The sequence below is a fragment of the Brachyhypopomus gauderio genome, chromosome 3 (genome assembly GCF_052324685.1).
Source record: "Brachyhypopomus gauderio isolate BG-103 chromosome 3, BGAUD_0.2, whole genome shotgun sequence".
Taxonomy (NCBI): Eukaryota; Metazoa; Chordata; class Actinopteri; order Gymnotiformes; family Hypopomidae; genus Brachyhypopomus; species Brachyhypopomus gauderio.
This window is the reverse complement of record NC_135213.1, coordinates 5,137,283-5,153,481: the sequence shown is the minus strand read 5'-3', so window position 1 is coordinate 5,153,481 and position 16,199 is coordinate 5,137,283. Positions and strand designations below refer to the sequence as shown.

General features: G+C 41.7%; 1 protein-coding gene across 4 annotated transcripts in view; it reads right to left on the bottom strand.

Moving 5' to 3' along the window:
- Positions 1-15,655, bottom strand: part of LOC143510065 (deoxynucleoside triphosphate triphosphohydrolase SAMHD1-like) — a 46,250-nt gene extending 30,595 nt beyond the window's left edge. For 2 of the 4 annotated variants that reach the window (XM_076999062.1, XM_076999064.1), the window contains exons 1-8: positions 15,595-15,655; positions 13,049-13,218; positions 9,191-9,294; positions 8,839-8,973; positions 6,393-6,464; positions 4,217-4,303; positions 2,491-2,577; positions 862-936 (exon numbers count right to left, since the gene is read on the bottom strand). In XM_076999062.1, coding sequence (XP_076855177.1) covers positions 862-936; positions 2,491-2,577; positions 4,217-4,303; positions 6,393-6,464; positions 8,839-8,973; positions 9,191-9,294; positions 13,049-13,218; positions 15,595-15,618 — 754 coding nt within the window. In that variant the 5' untranslated portion in view covers positions 15,619-15,655. The remainder of the gene's footprint in view (positions 1-861; positions 937-2,490; positions 2,578-4,216; positions 4,304-6,392; positions 6,465-8,838; positions 8,974-9,190; positions 9,295-13,048; positions 13,219-15,594) is intronic. The other 2 variants (XM_076999063.1, XM_076999065.1) reach the window with 2 other exon arrangements.
- Positions 15,656-16,199: the final 544 nt, after the last annotated feature.

Sequence of the window (16,199 nt, the reverse complement as noted above, 5' to 3'; positions counted from 1 at the left end):
AATGACTCAATATGCATATTACTATTACGAGTGCTATCATATCGCTTGTATTTTCAGATTTCATATGAGAATCCAGCGCTTTACAGCCCATTGTACCACGTTTGAAAGTTTTTCGACAAGTTCACATCACGCCTCATACGAATCACTTGAAGGTTTCAGCTAGCTGCAATATTTTTCATTCTCCAACCACTTTATTGAACCGACATTTACCCATGTCTGCATCGGAGCCTTGTATTGTTGTTCCCGCTGCAGCCCTCAAATAAGAAAAGCAGCTTGTTGGGCAGCTAAAGCTGGTCTGCTGTTTCCACCTCTTAGGTGACGTACTACTGCCATCTACCATGCGGAGTATACGACCGTTGCGGAAATGATAATTATTGTGGGATATACATAGTCAAAGTCAAAGTAAAATTTATTTATATAGCGCTTTTCACAACACACGTTGTCACAAAGCAGCTTTACAATCGTATGGGTCCAGATCCCTAATGAGCAAGCCATCGGTAAAATAAAACAGAAAAACTGACCAACACTTATTTAATGCCTCCCCTCCTAAAATTCCAGACATTTTAAGACATTTTTAGACCTTGAATATGTAAAACTAAATTTAAGACATTTTAAGGATTTTTAAGGACCCGCGGGTACCCTGCTCCCAACCTGTTCTTCCCCCTGGTGAGTTTTCCAGGGCTGACTCATATGCCAGGCGTCGGTGGAAAAAGGTGCACCCCCCCCCTCAACAATACCCTGTATATACACATACTCTAAAATTGCTCACATGTGTATATATAAATATTTCTATGTATGTTTAATCCAGTACTCTCAAAAGTCTTTATGCATATCAAACAAATATAGTAAATTTTCTCTCACCTATGTCATGGCACAATCCTGCAATTTGCACACAGAGTTCATTTTTCTCTCTTCTTTTTTTTTCCTGTGGATTTTCTGTAAGATTTTTTTCCAGGTGAGCAAATAACACCATATTATTTCAGTATTGTGTTAGCAAACCAGTATTCACATTAAAAATGTGTATTTTTATGCCTGTCTTGAAGATGAGCAAATCGGACAAAATTGTCATTTTTTTATTCTAATACATTATACTTCTAATACAGCTGACAGTTTGTGGAATATTTAGGAGTGAGGAAATTTCATGACTGCATTTGTTGTATAGTTGGCATCCTATCACAGTTCCATGCTAGAATTCACTGAGCTCCTGAGAGCGATCCATTCTCTCACAAATGTTTGTAAAAACAGACTGCATGCGTAGGTGGGCACCCCCATGCAGTTAGAATGGTACATTCGACTAAGACGTTCGTAGTCGACTATGGGGTATAGTCAACTGTAGTCGAATCAGCGACTATTGCAGGTCACCCCTATATAATACTTTCAGCGCTTATGGAACTGAAAAGTATTCAGTCTTCCTTGCTTCCACAGCTACAATATTGTTTTACAGCTTTTATTAACACTACTTTGAGTAGCCTAACTAATTAACTCATTTTGAGTACCCCTCCGTGTATGGTCCACTGTGTGCATGTCTTCTGTTTGTTATTGTGCTGCTGTTGTTGCTATGCCACCACTCCTCCTTGTTAGCTGTCCCCTGTTCACGGACGTAGTTTTGGGGGGGGACTTTTTCAAAAGCCGGTTTTGGTCCCCCCCAGTTTTTACAGTTAAAACCAAATATTTAAGTAGCGACGAAGTCATGTCCCCCCCACTTTTTAACGGTTAAAAAAACAATATCCAAATAGCGACAAATCTAGCACTAGGATCATGCAGCTCCGAGCTCCCCCCCCCCGCTCAACAATTTTTGTTCACAGCGCTCAACAATTTTCATTCAACCCCCCCCCCCCCCCCCCCCCCCCCCCCGCTCAACAGTTCGCCACCCCAGGTTGTGTCCCCCCCACTTATGAAATCAAAACTACGTCCATGCCCCTGTTAGCCTTCTTTTGTTCTCTCATTGTTAATGTGTGTATTCAAACCTTCGTTATGCCCTCTGTTTTCAGTCTTTGTATTTGTAATGTGACATTACATCTGTCTGTGTTTGCCCACACATAATAAATGTTGTCTATTGTATCCTTCACCATTTTACCCATCATACTGCTTTGCCTCAATTTTCAGTTTTGTTTTTGTTTCAATATGTATTTACTTGCAAAACACTAGGTAATGATATTGACTCCGGTAGTGTAGTAGTAGTCTGACTCAATGGTATCTTGAATTCTGGCCGTTCCGTACTATTACCTAGGATGAATTCTGTGATCAGAAGTAAAGCACTTTTGTAAGTCGCTCTGGATAAGAGCGTCTGCCAAATGCCGTAAATGTAAATGTATTATATTATTCCCTTTACTCTCAAACTGCATGTGATTTTGCATATCTCACAAACCTGATGGATATATATAAATTTCATGACTGCACATGTATATATACATATATCTATGTATGTTTAATCCAGTACTCTCAAAAGTCTACATGCATATCAAACAAAAATAGTAAATATTCTCTCACCTAGATTGTGGCACAATTCTGCAATTTGCGCACAGAGTTCCTTTACCTCATTTTTTTTTTCCTGTAGATTTTCTGTAAGATTGTTTTCTAGGTGAGCAAATAACACAAAATTGTTTGTTATTTGTTTGCAAACCAGTATTCTCATTAAAAAATGTGTATTTTTGTGCCTGTCTTGGAGATGAGCAAATCAGACAAAATTGTTTTTTTTTATTCTAATACATTATACTTCTAATACAGTTGACAGTTGAATGTGGAATATGTAGGAGCAAGGAATTTTCATGACTGCATTTGTTGCATAGGTGGCATCCTATCACAGTTCCAGGCTGGAATTCACAGAGATCCTAAGAGCGATCCATTCTCTCACAAATGTTTGTAAAAACAGACTGCATGTGTAGGTGCTTAATTTCATACTCCTGTGGTCATGGAAGTGATTGGAACACCTGATTCTGATCATTTGGATGGGTTAGCAAATACTTTTTGGCAATAGTGCACAGGCACAGGGAGAACTTGCAAACTCCACACAGACCAGACTGGACCAAAAATCAAACACCAACCACCTTGCTGTGAGGTGACCACTAACCAGTGCATCATCATGCTGCCCCTTGTATGTCACTTGAATCTTGATTTTCACTGCTATGCTGTTTACATCCAGATATATTTTAGTTCAAAATCCATTAGAAACCCATCTCTTGAACAGCTAGAAATGTCTATCAGAAAAAGATGAAGTGGAATATATATATATATATATACTTTCACTGCTTGCGGAACTGAAAAGTATTCAGTCTTCCTTGCTTCCACAGCTACAATGTTGTTTTACAGCATTGATTATCTACTTTAAGTAGCCTAACTAATTAACTCATTTTGAGCACCCCTCCGTGCACAGTCCACTGTGGGCATGTCTGTTGTTTGTTATTGTGTTGCTATTGTTGCTATGCCGCCACTCCCCCTTGTTAGCTGTCCTCTGTTAGCCTTCTCTTGTTCTCCCATTGTTAATGTGTGTATTCAAACCTTCGTGTTATGTTCTCTGTTTTCAGTCTTTGTATTTGTAATGTGTCATAGTTGCATCTGTTTGTGTTTGCCCACACATAATAAATGTTGTCTATTGTATCCTTCACCATTTTACCCATCATACTGCTTTGCCTCAATTTTCAGTTTTGTTTTTGTTTCAATATGTATTTACTTGCAAAACACTAGGTAATGATATTGACTCCGGTAGTGTAGTAGTAGTCTGACTCAATGGTATCTTGAATTCTGGCCGTTCCATACTATTACCTAGGATGAATTCTGTGATCAGAAGTAAAGCACTTTTGTAAGTTGCTCTGGATAAGAGCGTCTGCCAAATGCCATAAATGTAAATGTATTATATTATTCCCTTTACTCTCAGACTGCATGTGATTTTGCATATGTCACAAACTTGATGGATATATATATACACACTCTAAAATTGCTCACATGTATATATACATATATCTATGTATGTTTTTGGCATACATAGATATATGGATAAGAGCGTCTGCCAAATGCCGTAAATGTAAATGTATTATATTATTCCCTTTACTCTCAAACTGCATGTGATTTTGCATATCTCACAAACCTGATGGATATATATATATACACACTCTAAAATTGCTCACATGTGTATATATACATATATCTATGTATGTTTATTCCAGTACTCTCAAAAGTCTACATGCATATCAAACAAAAATAGTAAATATTCTCTCACCTATGTAACGACACAATTCTTCAGTTTGCTCACAGAGTTTCTTTATCTTTGCTTTTGTTCCCTGTAGATTTTCTGTAAGATTTTTTGCTAGGTGAGCAAATAACACAAAATTGTTTCAGTATTTTGTTTGCAAACCAGTATTCTCATTAAAAAATGTGTATTTTTGAGCCTGTCTTGGAGATGAGCAAATCGGACAAAATTGTCATTTTTTATTCTAACACATTATATTTCTAATACAGCTGACAGTTCAATGTGGAATATTTATGAGTGAGGAAATTTCATGACTGCATTTGTTGTATAGTTGGCATCCTATCACAGTTCCACGCTGGAATTCACTGAGCTCCTGAGAGCGATCTATTCTCTCACAAATATTTGTAAAAACAGACTGCATGCCTAGGTGCTTAATTTCACACTCCTGTGGTCATGGAAGTGATTGGAACACCTGATTCTGATCATTTGGATGGGTTAGCGAATACTTTTGGCAATAGTGCACAGGCACAGAGAGAACTTGCAAACTCCACACAGAGCAGACTGGACCGAGAATCAAACCCCAACCACCTTGCTGTGAGGTGACCACTAACCAGTGCATCATCATGCTGCCCCTTGTATGTCACTTGAATCTTGATTTTCACTGCTATGCTGTTTACATCCAGATATATTTTAGTTCAAAATCCATTAGAAACCCATCTCTTGAACAGCTAGAAATCTATATATCTATAAATCTATCTATATATCTATCTATCTATAAATCTATATATCTATCTATAATATATATATATAATATATATATATATATATATATATAAATACTTTCAGCACTTACGGAACTGAAAAGTATTCAGTCTTCCTTGCTTCCACAGCTACAATGTTGTTTTACAGATTTGATTAACTACTTTGAGTAGCCTAACTAATTAACTCATTTTGAGTACCCCTCCGTGTATAGTCCACTGTGTGCATGTCTGTTGTTTGTTATTGTGCTGCTGTTGTTGCTATGCCGCCACTCCCCCTTGTTAGCTGTCCTCTGTTAGCCTTCTCTTGTTCTCCCATTGTTAATGTGTGTATTCAAACCTTTGTGTTATGCCCTCTGTTTTCAGTCTTTGTATTTGTAATGTGTCATAGTTACATCTGTCTGTGTTTACCCACACATAATAAATGTCTGTTGTATCATTCACCATTTTACCCATCATACTGCTTTGCCTCAGTTTTTAGTTTTGTTTTTGTTTCAAAATGTATCAACTTGCAAAACAGTAGGTAATGATATTGACTCCGGTAGTTTAGTTGAAGTTTGACTCAATGGCAGTGGTGACTGGTGCAAAAAAATTGAGGGGGGCTTAAACAAATTAAAAACAAATAAAGCAGTCTTATTGCCCTTTATTTATTTGAACATGAATTTTGCCCTAGCATTCTTCAAGTGAATGCTTTGTGTGAAAATTTTTTGTAAAGACAAAACTGAATTTCTCTCATTTTGTAAGAGCTGCTGCTCCAGCCTGATGATATTCAACGTGAATCGAGTTTAGTTGGAGGTTCGCGCGAGGTGGGCGGAGTCGCGCTACGGTTACTCGCGAAAGTATAGCTAAACCTTGCTTTAGCGAACCGCAGCTGACTGACACTACCAACAAGAGTGGGTGTGTCCGGGGCGCAGAGAGCTGTGCCCCGTGGAAAATCTGAAACCAACCAATTAAACTGCAGCCTCAGATCACCTGCTTGGCAAAAATGTATGCCTCTCCATGCACTCTCATTAGACCGGCGCCCCGCACACAGGAAGTGTGCACAATGTAAGCAGTTAAATACATTTATGTGTTTACTCTTCTAATAAATTCAAACATGGCTATTAGACACAGTGTGACTAAATAATTTCCTCACTATCGCAGTTTATAATGAACTCATTTTAATATCGGAACAATATTAAGGGGGCGGCGGCGCCCCAGCACCCCATATTGGCCACCCGCCACTGCTCAAAGTTATCTTGAATTCTGGCCTATCCATACTATTGCCTAGGATGAATTCTGTGATCAGATGCAAAGCACTTTTGTAAGTCGCTCTGGATAAGAGTGTCTGCTAAATACACACTCTAAAATTGCTCACATGTATATACAAATATCTATGTATGTTTAATCCAGTACTCTCAAAAGTCTACATGATGCATATCAAACAAAAATAGTAAATATTCTCTCACCTAAGTTGTGGCACAATCCTTTAATTTGCACACAGAGTTTCTTCATCTTCGTTTCATTTTCCTGTAGATTTTCTGTAAGATTTTTTGTTAGGTGAGCAAATAACACAAAATTGTTTCAGTATTTTGTTTGCAAACCAGTATTCTCATTAAAAAAAATTTATTTTTGAGCCTGTCTTGGAGATGAGCAAATCAGACAAAATTGTCATTTTTTATTCTAATACATTATACTTCTAATACAGCTGTCAGTTTAATGTGGAATATTTAGGAGTGAGGAAATTCCATGACTGCATTTGTTGCATAGGTGGCATCCTATCACAGTTCCACGCTGGAATTCACTGAGCTTCTGAGAGTGATCCATTCTCTCACAAATGTTTGTAAAAACAGACTGCATGCCTAGGTGCTTAATTTCATACTCCTGTGGTCATGGACGTGATTGGAACACCTGAATCTGATCATTTGGATGGGTTAGCGAATACTTTTGGCAATAGTGCACAGGCACAGGGAGAACTTGCAAACTCCACACAGACCAGACTGGACCGAAAATCAAACCCCAACCACCTTGCTGTGAGGTGACAGCACTAACCAGTGCACCATAACGCTGCCCCCTTGTATGTCACTTGAATCTTGATTTTCACTGCTATGCTGTTTACATCCAGATCTATTTTAGTTCAAAATCCATTAGAAACCCATCTCTTGAACAGCTAGAAATCTGTATATATAATACTTTGAACGCTTAAGGAACTGAAAACTATTCAGTCTTCCTTGCTTCCATAAGCAAGCACAAGAAGATGGGCCAATGGGCCGCCCCCTCTAAATTGTGGGCTGGTCTCTTAGAAAAAAAAGGGAAGAAAAAAAAATCCATTGGCCCGTGAGGACTGTCGGCCCACCGAGCAAATAGAATAGATGCTTTATTGTCACATTGTACAAGTACAAAGTGAGATGACATTCCCCGGGACCAGTGTTAAGGTACTGGGAGCCCTTAGTCAGAGAAGCCGCAATAGCACAAATCGCGCGCAGCCCTACACTCTTACAGGGCAGGGGGAGAAACATAGAGAGATAACATTAGGAGGGGACAAAAAATATGACCACAGATTGTTCTCACGAACAGGACAACAGTCTGTGTGCACACAAAAAATCCCCATAGCACATAGAGCATTGATAACACAGACAGTAAGCAGTGAGAGGCGTGATTCTTTCAGATGGGGAGGGGGAGCCAGAAGCCTGGCATAGAGTTTTTGTGTCAAAGTTTGCAATGGAAGGCGAGAGCCATCTCTGACAGTCTCTGTGTGGGTGTAGGAGCAGGTAACCAAGACGATGACCTTCTGAGAGAGATTTGTTTGGGCGCCAGTGCAGATAAGAAAAATGAACAATTTAGCAAGGAGCTCATCCTTGGGAATTTGAGCACACAAACTCCTCTTAAGTCGGCGGAACTTCACACATAGAGCATTGATTCCATCCATGATCAAATCCAGCTTTTTAACAGTCACAGTCTGTGTTCCAACAGCTCTACCCACTGCATCAATCAAGTTGGGCAATTTTCGTGGGCGTTCGATAACTGACCCCACTCTTTTAATTTCCCAATACACCAGGGCAACACCTAATCCAATCAGCAGAACCCCAGTGATCAAAGTTCCAAATAAGAACACATCCTCAACATCTTCCAGGGAGAGAGGCGCAAGACACAAACTACGCCACGTCCCCCCTGAGCCAAACATATCCAGATGAGGACTGTCCATCCAGACATGTGAGTTCTCCCGCACCATGACTCCACATGGAAAAAATAATGCCAATTGCGTTGAGAGACCACCTGATCAAATCCATTTTCTTTGCTAAAGTTCGAAGAACAACATCAGGAAACTAAGACGAGACAAAGAAGCTACCCAGCTACCCACGACCGACCTTCAACGTTGAAATGTGGTTGAAATATAGTTGAAATACTGTCTGTTGTTGTTTCAACGTTGAAACAACATTGAATCAACGTTTAATGTTAAATGGTTGCGCAAACGTTGAACTATTAACAGTGAATCAACCTAATATCTTCAACCTGCCTTTGTATTACATTTCAAGTTCAAAAAACACAATACAATAAAAAAGTACAAACAACTCTTTGGCATTGGCTGAGGGTTTTGAAAGAGGTATTAATTATTAATATTATTATTATTATTAGTAGTAGTAGTAGTAGTAATAATACTAATACTAATAATAATAATAATATAATTTTAATTTATTTATTAATTCGTCCAAAAACGTCGTCAAAAACAAGCAGGTATTAACCAGGAAGACATCAGGCAATGAAACAGTTTGAAATGTTTTGAGGCAGAAACAAAACTTCGCAATGACAAATTAACAAGTTTAAATAGAGTAGGGCAGGGCAGTTGTGAAATGAAATGAACCTTTATTGTCATTACACATTGTACTTGTACATTGCGCAACTAAATTGGTTTACCTCTGGAAAACAATGTGGCATCCATCTTTCTTTTTTTAGATGTGGCCTTTTCAGCTGCAGCTGGCCTCTTTTTACCCTCCATCCTGGCCTCCTTGGGATCATCAGTAGCGTCAGAAGGGGTTTGCTGCTCTGACGCTAAAAAACATTCCATTAATGAGTTCGGTTATTAAGATATTACACTTCTAAATTATGTTAATTATTTTATGCTAATTATCTGACTGATGCTTTGCGCTTTTCTGTTGATGAAGTGGAATGTGTGTGTGTGTATGTGTGTGTATATATATATATATATATATATATATATATATATATATAATACTTGTCTATACTTGTAAAAAGAAAATCATCTCACCTAGGTCGGAAGACAGTCTTTTAATCTGCTCGCATGATAGCTCTCTTTCTTTCTTCTGGATATCATGAAGATGTTTTACAAGCTTCCCTGCTAGATGAGCCACACTGATAACAAAAATGAGATCATAAAGTCCCCCTACCATTATACTGTATGTACCCACTGTCTTCATTCTAAATAAAGTCCCCCTACCATTATACTGTATGTACCCACTGTCTTCATTCTAAATAAAGTCCCCCTACTGTTATACTGTATGTACCCACTGTCTTCATTCTAAATAAAGTCCCCCTACCATTATACTGTATGTACCCACTGTCATCATTCTAAATAAAGTCCCCTTACCATTATCTGTACCCAGTGACGTGCACAGACATTTTGGGGGGCAAGTGCTCGGGGGGGTCACTTTTAGCGCACGTGGAACACTTCATCATTTAAAAGATGCATGTTGAATGAAATTTGACTTTTATTTGTAACATTCTCTAAACGTGAGTTTTCAATGGAAAAAAAGTCACTCCGCCAACTGATAAAATCCATATCCAATATTAACTATATACAGTCATTTTTAAGTCCTTCAGTTAACTTCTGTTTACCCTCCTGTAACGTAGCTTTCGCTGCGTAGCGAGGGGACGGACACAAATGCTGAGAAGAGCGAGATTTATTACCATATTGTATATATTACAATACCATCATTGGAGTCAGAGAACCAGTCCGGGGTCATAACGGGAGGGACACTCAGGGATTATAAATACTCAGAACTTTAAACAAGGAACAGGTAATGGCAATGACACAGGGGCGTGGTAATAAACAGGGAATCACAGAGACAAACGAGCAGGGCAGGATGAACAGGCAAGGAACACAGACACGAGGGAATCCGGAGTGACAGCTAAGGGAGGGGGGCGCGGTCATACGTGACATTACCCCCCCTCAAAGCGTGCCACTCCGGGGCACGCAAGGGCAGACGGGACAGGAACCAGACCAGGACAGGGAACCACGGGGCATGACGAGGGACAGCGGACACAGGACAGACTGGAGGAACAGACCAGGGGAATGCAGGGCACGGAGACCGGGGCATGGCAGGGACAGGGGAACCAGAGACTGGCCAGGAGCTGGGCCGGTGCGTGGCGTTGCAGGCAGGGACAGGGCGAAGCACCGGAGCAGGACTGGACGGGACAGGACTGGGAGTAGACACAGGAGTGGGGCAGAGGCAAACACCAAGGCAAAGACACCGTTGACAACAGAGACAGTCACAGGCACAAAGTGGGTCACTATTAGGGGAACAGACACGGGGACAGGAACAGAGAGGACACCACTGGAAACACACACAGGAACAGGAACATGGACTTGAACAGACACAACCACGGGGACAGGAACCAACACAAAACCAGGGACAGAACCAGGGAGCAAGGGGAACATGGGCAACGAAACACGAGAAGCACAGGGTCCATGCCCACTAGAGGGCAGCACAGTCTCTGGGGTAACAGGCGTGGCCGGCTGGCGGGCAGCGGGAACAGGCGTGGCCGGATGGTGGGCAGCGGGAACAGGCGTGGCCGGCTGGCGGGCCGCAGGAACAGGCGGGGTTTGCCGACGGGCAGCGGGAACAGGGACCGGCGCAGTCTGCCAACGGGCAGCGAGAACAGGAACCGGAGGGGTCTGCCGACGGGCAGCGGGAACAGGAACCGGCGAGGTCTGCCCACGGGCAGCGGGGACAGGAACCGGCATGGACGACCCCTCCTGGGTCGCCTGGACAAGTCGCTGAGGCAAGGAGATGCCCTCAGGGGGCGTGACCACCGGGCCGATGTCCTCGGGAGGCGTGACCACTGGGCCAACGTCCTCTGAGTAGCGTAGGGAGGTCCTCTTCCACGGGGTCCTGGGCGAGCCTGGAAGAACACACAGACACACAAGCTCCTCGATTGCTCTCTCTGCGACGGCTCCGCCTCCCTCGATGCGTCGGGAGCTCACAGTGGTCATAGAGAGCCAACCGAGGGTTAAGCCAACGCTCGTCTGTGCGCTCATTCCGTCTGCCTGCTGCTTGCACCACAGGATACTCCTCCCTGTGGTGTTCGCCAATCCGGGCAGACTCACAGCGCTCAATAGGAGTCTCGTCGCAAAAGCCAGGTGAAACTGAAAGTGGCTTCGCTTTCTTTGATCTGCGACGAGATTTCCTTGTTCCCATAGCGCCAGGGGTATTCCTGTCTCTGGTTTGTTCGTACTGTAATATCGGAGAGTCGAACCGAATTAAACCAGCCAACATCTCATTACAGCAATCGAACTTACCAGAGTCTCGCTCTCTCGCTGTGTCCTTGGTAGGTCGGTTATTCTGTAACGTAGCTTGCACTGCGTAGCGAGGGGACGGACACAAATGCTGAGAAGAGCGAGATTTATTACAGGCCATACCATCATCGGAGTCAGAGAAACAGTCTGGGGTCATAACGGGAGGGCAGTCCGAGTAACAGAGGTATACAGGCATGACAAAACAGGGAAAGGCGAACAAGGCAGGGAGAAACAGGGAACACGATTAACAGGCGAAATATTCAAAAACAGGAACACACCACGAATAACCGACGAAGGACAAGGGACACTCAGGGACTATAAATACTCAGAACTTTAAACAAGGAACAGGTGATGGCAATGACACAGGGGCGTGGTAATAAACAGGGAATCACTGAGACAAACAAGCAGGGCGGGATGAACAGGCAAGGAACACAGACATGAGAGAATCCGGAGTGACAGCTAAGGGAGGGGGCCGCGGCCATACGTGACACCTCCACTGTCTGCAGGCCTTGTTGCATATATTTTGCAATCAGTAAATCAATATAAGCCTACAATTAAGACAGTAAAAAGACCAAAAAGTACGAGAAGGAGTTATAGGCTACTGAGTGTCGTCATTACATGAATGTAGATGGGCATTTTTCACAGGTAATGGGGAACTTCCCGTTTCTTCTTTCACAAATGAATGTGTTAATTTGTTGCCTATACAACAGAAAACGTTCAGCTTAACACATAGATTTGCAAACTCTACCTTAATTATTTGTATTTGGTCGTCCTCGTGTTATCTATCATTGATTTGGGCTAGAGCGACTAGTTTATCAGGTGACCAGTCGGCTAAAATTCTTAGTAGTTTGGTGCTTTATGAGACATTTTATTTCACAACAAAATGATTTCACGTTGGGCTTAGAGGGCAAACGGTACGATTTTATTTGATATGTATGTGACCTGGCTGGTGGGGCACGGGAGAAGAAGTCTATCTGTGACCGTGCGTGTTGTGCTGAAGACGCTTCCTTCCACTCGCTGAACTGAACTGCTGCTGTTGCGCATCTGGTGTTAAAGGAAGAGAGAGCTCGGGTGTGTGTGAGGTGGTGGCTCATTTCAGAGCATTGTTTTTAATTGCTCAGGTTTTCAAAAGATCACACCAAATCAACCTCAGTAAAATGATAATAATAATATTAATAATAATAAAAACACGAAGTTTCAAAAGGGCACTTTCAATAATAAAGGGCAGATTTGGTGGTGCTTTAGCACCACCTGATGTCTATGTGTGCACGCCACTGTCTCTACCTTATGTGCTCATTCCATATAAATTCCTTCTAAGTATAAAGCAGTTTTACCCAACACGGTGTTCATAGTGAAGCAGTTATACCCAACACAGTGTTCATAGTGAAGCAGTTAGACCTAATGCAGTGTTCATAGTGAAGCAGTTAGACCCAATGCAGTGTTCATAGTGAAGCAGTTATACCCAATGCAGTGTTCATAGTGAAGCAGTTATACCCAATGCAGTGTTCATAGTGAAGCAGTTATACCCAATGCAGTGTTCATAGTGAAGCAGTTAGACCCAATGCAGTGTTCATAGTGAAGCAGTTATACCCAATGCAGTGTTCAAAGCGGTTGTGAGAGGCTCCTGGAAAGACATAATATCCTCCTCCAAGTTGCTTGATGTTCCTTAAGCGCTGAAAGTGTGGAGTATCAATGATCTTCACCAGTAGAGGATGAAGCTCAATGTGGCCATGGATGGGATCATTGAAGACCTTGAAGACCTGCACCACAAAAGAGCCTCTATAGACATACACCCTCAACGCTCACTTCATTAGAATCATGACAGGTCAGAGTGAGACAGGTCAGGTCTAGCAGAAATGGTGGCAGGGTGGCAAAGAAACCAGCCAAAATCTTTTGCTGCACCAATATACACCACCCAGCACACTGCGCAAATCAATGCTGAAGACAAGACCTTTTGAGACAAAGATGACAAACCAAAGACAACTGCTTAAACACAGTTGGCAGCAGAGAGAGACACACCAACCCTAGATGAAATCTTCAGGGTGTCAAAGAAATATCCATCCACAGCATGTTGAGATGGCAAGAAGAGGTGCAACTCTTATAACAAACTGGATTAGTACATCCCATTAAGGAAAAGGGCTTATCCCTCTACTGCACACATTATTACACCAACATGTAAAAAATGTTTACAGTGTTTTTTATCACTTAAAATAAACTTAGATTTACATATTTAAAGTTTTTTTAGAATTTTTTTTTTAAGGGGTACGTTTCCATATGGCAACATTGTGCAACAATGGAAACAAGATCAAACGGATCATAAAACTTTTATAGATGAGTATAATTAGTTTTGTTCACTGGAAAATGTTACAATTGATTAATCAATGAGAAATTTGTAATAAAAAGTGACATCTCATTCCTAATCCATAGGGTTCAATATGGTCCACCCTTTGCATCTAGAACAGTTTCAACTCTTCTGGGAAGGCTGTCCACAAGGTTTAGGAGTGTGTTTATAGGGAATTTTGACCATTCTTTCATAAGCGTATTTGTACATACTGATGTTGGATGAGAAGGCCTAGCTCTCAGTTTCCGCTCTTCAGTGAAGTTCATCCACACCAGACTCTGCCATCCATGTCTTTATGGACCTTGCTTTGTGCACTGGTGCACAGTTATGTTGGAAGAGGAAGGGGCCAGCACCAGGGGCGATTTTAGGATCTGGTCTTTAGGGGTGCCCAGCCCCCAGTGCTCACAGAGGAACAATACCAAAGTATTGCGCAGGTGCAGAGCAAGTTTTTTGCATAATATAATATTTTAAAAATGTGTTGAGCCAGGGGGTGCTGAGCAACCTCACAGTGGTGCTCTAGCACCACTAAAAATACCCTAGCCTCGCCCCTGGCCAGCACCAAACTGTTCCCACAAAGTTGGGAGCATGGAATTGTCCACAATGTCTTGGTATGCTGAAGCATTCAGAGTTCCTTTCACTGAACTAAGTGGTCAAGCCCAGCTCCTCAAAAACAAACCCACACCATAATCTCCTCCACTTGGTCATGCATGGCTTGGATGCAGCTGCTTCACCATGGAAACCCATTCCATGAAGCTCTCTGCACACTCTTCTTGAGCTAGTCTGAAGGCCACATGAAGTTTGTATGTCTGTAGTGATTAACTCTGCAGAACGTTGGCGACCTCTTCGCACTATGCGCTTCAGCATCCGCTGACCCCACTCCATCAGTTTACGTGGCCCGCCACTTTGTGCCATTTATCTTATGACATGGTACATAAAAGAATAACCATATGGTTTCAAAACATATATGTAAGCATATAAGCACATCTGTAAACATATCTGTCTAGTCCTACACCATTTATCTATCTATTTGTCTGTCTAGCTCCACTAACTACATTCCACAATGTTGCAATTTGGCAAAGCACCTAATTTGTTGAATAAAAAGACAATATTATCATAATGTAAACATTTTTCTAATAAAATTAAGTCATAATGCCCCACAGGATCTTTCAGTATTTTTGAAATGCTGCAAATGGATGAAAAATTGGCAAAATCGTTGTAGATTGAGCAGCTCTTGTTCAGGTGACCTCAGTATGGGAACAGTGTGGGGAAAAGCATGACTTTGGAAGGGATAAATGTCATGTGATGTCCTCCAAGCACATAATTGGTTAAAGCAATGCCCCATATTCTATGTAAAAGCCAATCAGTATTCAAGTTTATTTTTAAATACCAGGAAATTGAAAAGAAATGATATGTTGCCATATAGCAACACAATGCAGTAGAGAGTTATTTAAGGTCTAAGTTCTGCAGTGGAACTGGCTCTACACTGGTGAGTTTCAACATGGTCTAAGGAGAGTCTAAAAATTACAAAGGAAACTAATGTGTGTAAAATAATACACAATTGTTGGCATTGTTTTCTGGAAGAAAATTCTCAGCCTCAGATCTGACCAATGTTATAACCAATATAATAAGACAAATTTGGATTAGCAATTAGAATCAAATGAGCAGATTAGCATTTTTTCAATCTTTAGTCAGTGGTTCAGATCATCTTACCTTCATGTAGGTGGTTCAGATCACCTTGCATTCAGTCAGTGGTTTTCATCATCTTACCTTTAGTCAGTGGTTCAGATCATCTTACCTTCTTGGGTGTTGCCTCTGCCATTGTCCACTGTCTTCAAAGTTCTGCCCACACACTCAGGAAATAAAATGCATAACAGTGACTGACGCTGTCATATTTATAGTGTCCATCAGCTGTCAATTTGCATAAGAAAACTAGTCTTTCCAGTTATGGGAATGTATTTGGCTGCTACCTGAATATAACTTCATATTGATGTCACGGTGGGTTGGCCGGGAGGCCACCAGAGGGCGTGTGTACCTACTCACTCACCTGCACACGCCCCCTAGCGCCAAACCACTTCCCCGGTCCTAATCTCCAGGTTGTGCTGCACATTGAATGAGGACTATGCCTCACATCCTGGAGCTGCACTCTTGCTGACATAAGAAGCTGCCATCTCATAACGTCTGCAAACGCCAAGTCATCCTTAGTTCCAGTTCCTTAAGTATTGAGCTCTGTTTTTGTGTTGCCTTCTGCACATGCATTTGTGTTATCCTTTTGATTAATAATGGACAATAAAGAACATGACATGCAACCTGTGTCTCCGGCCACCTCTCTCCCCATGTCACAACTGACAATCAAGGTAATGGAGGAGAGTCATACAGGTGTCATGCCTGTAACAGTATTTA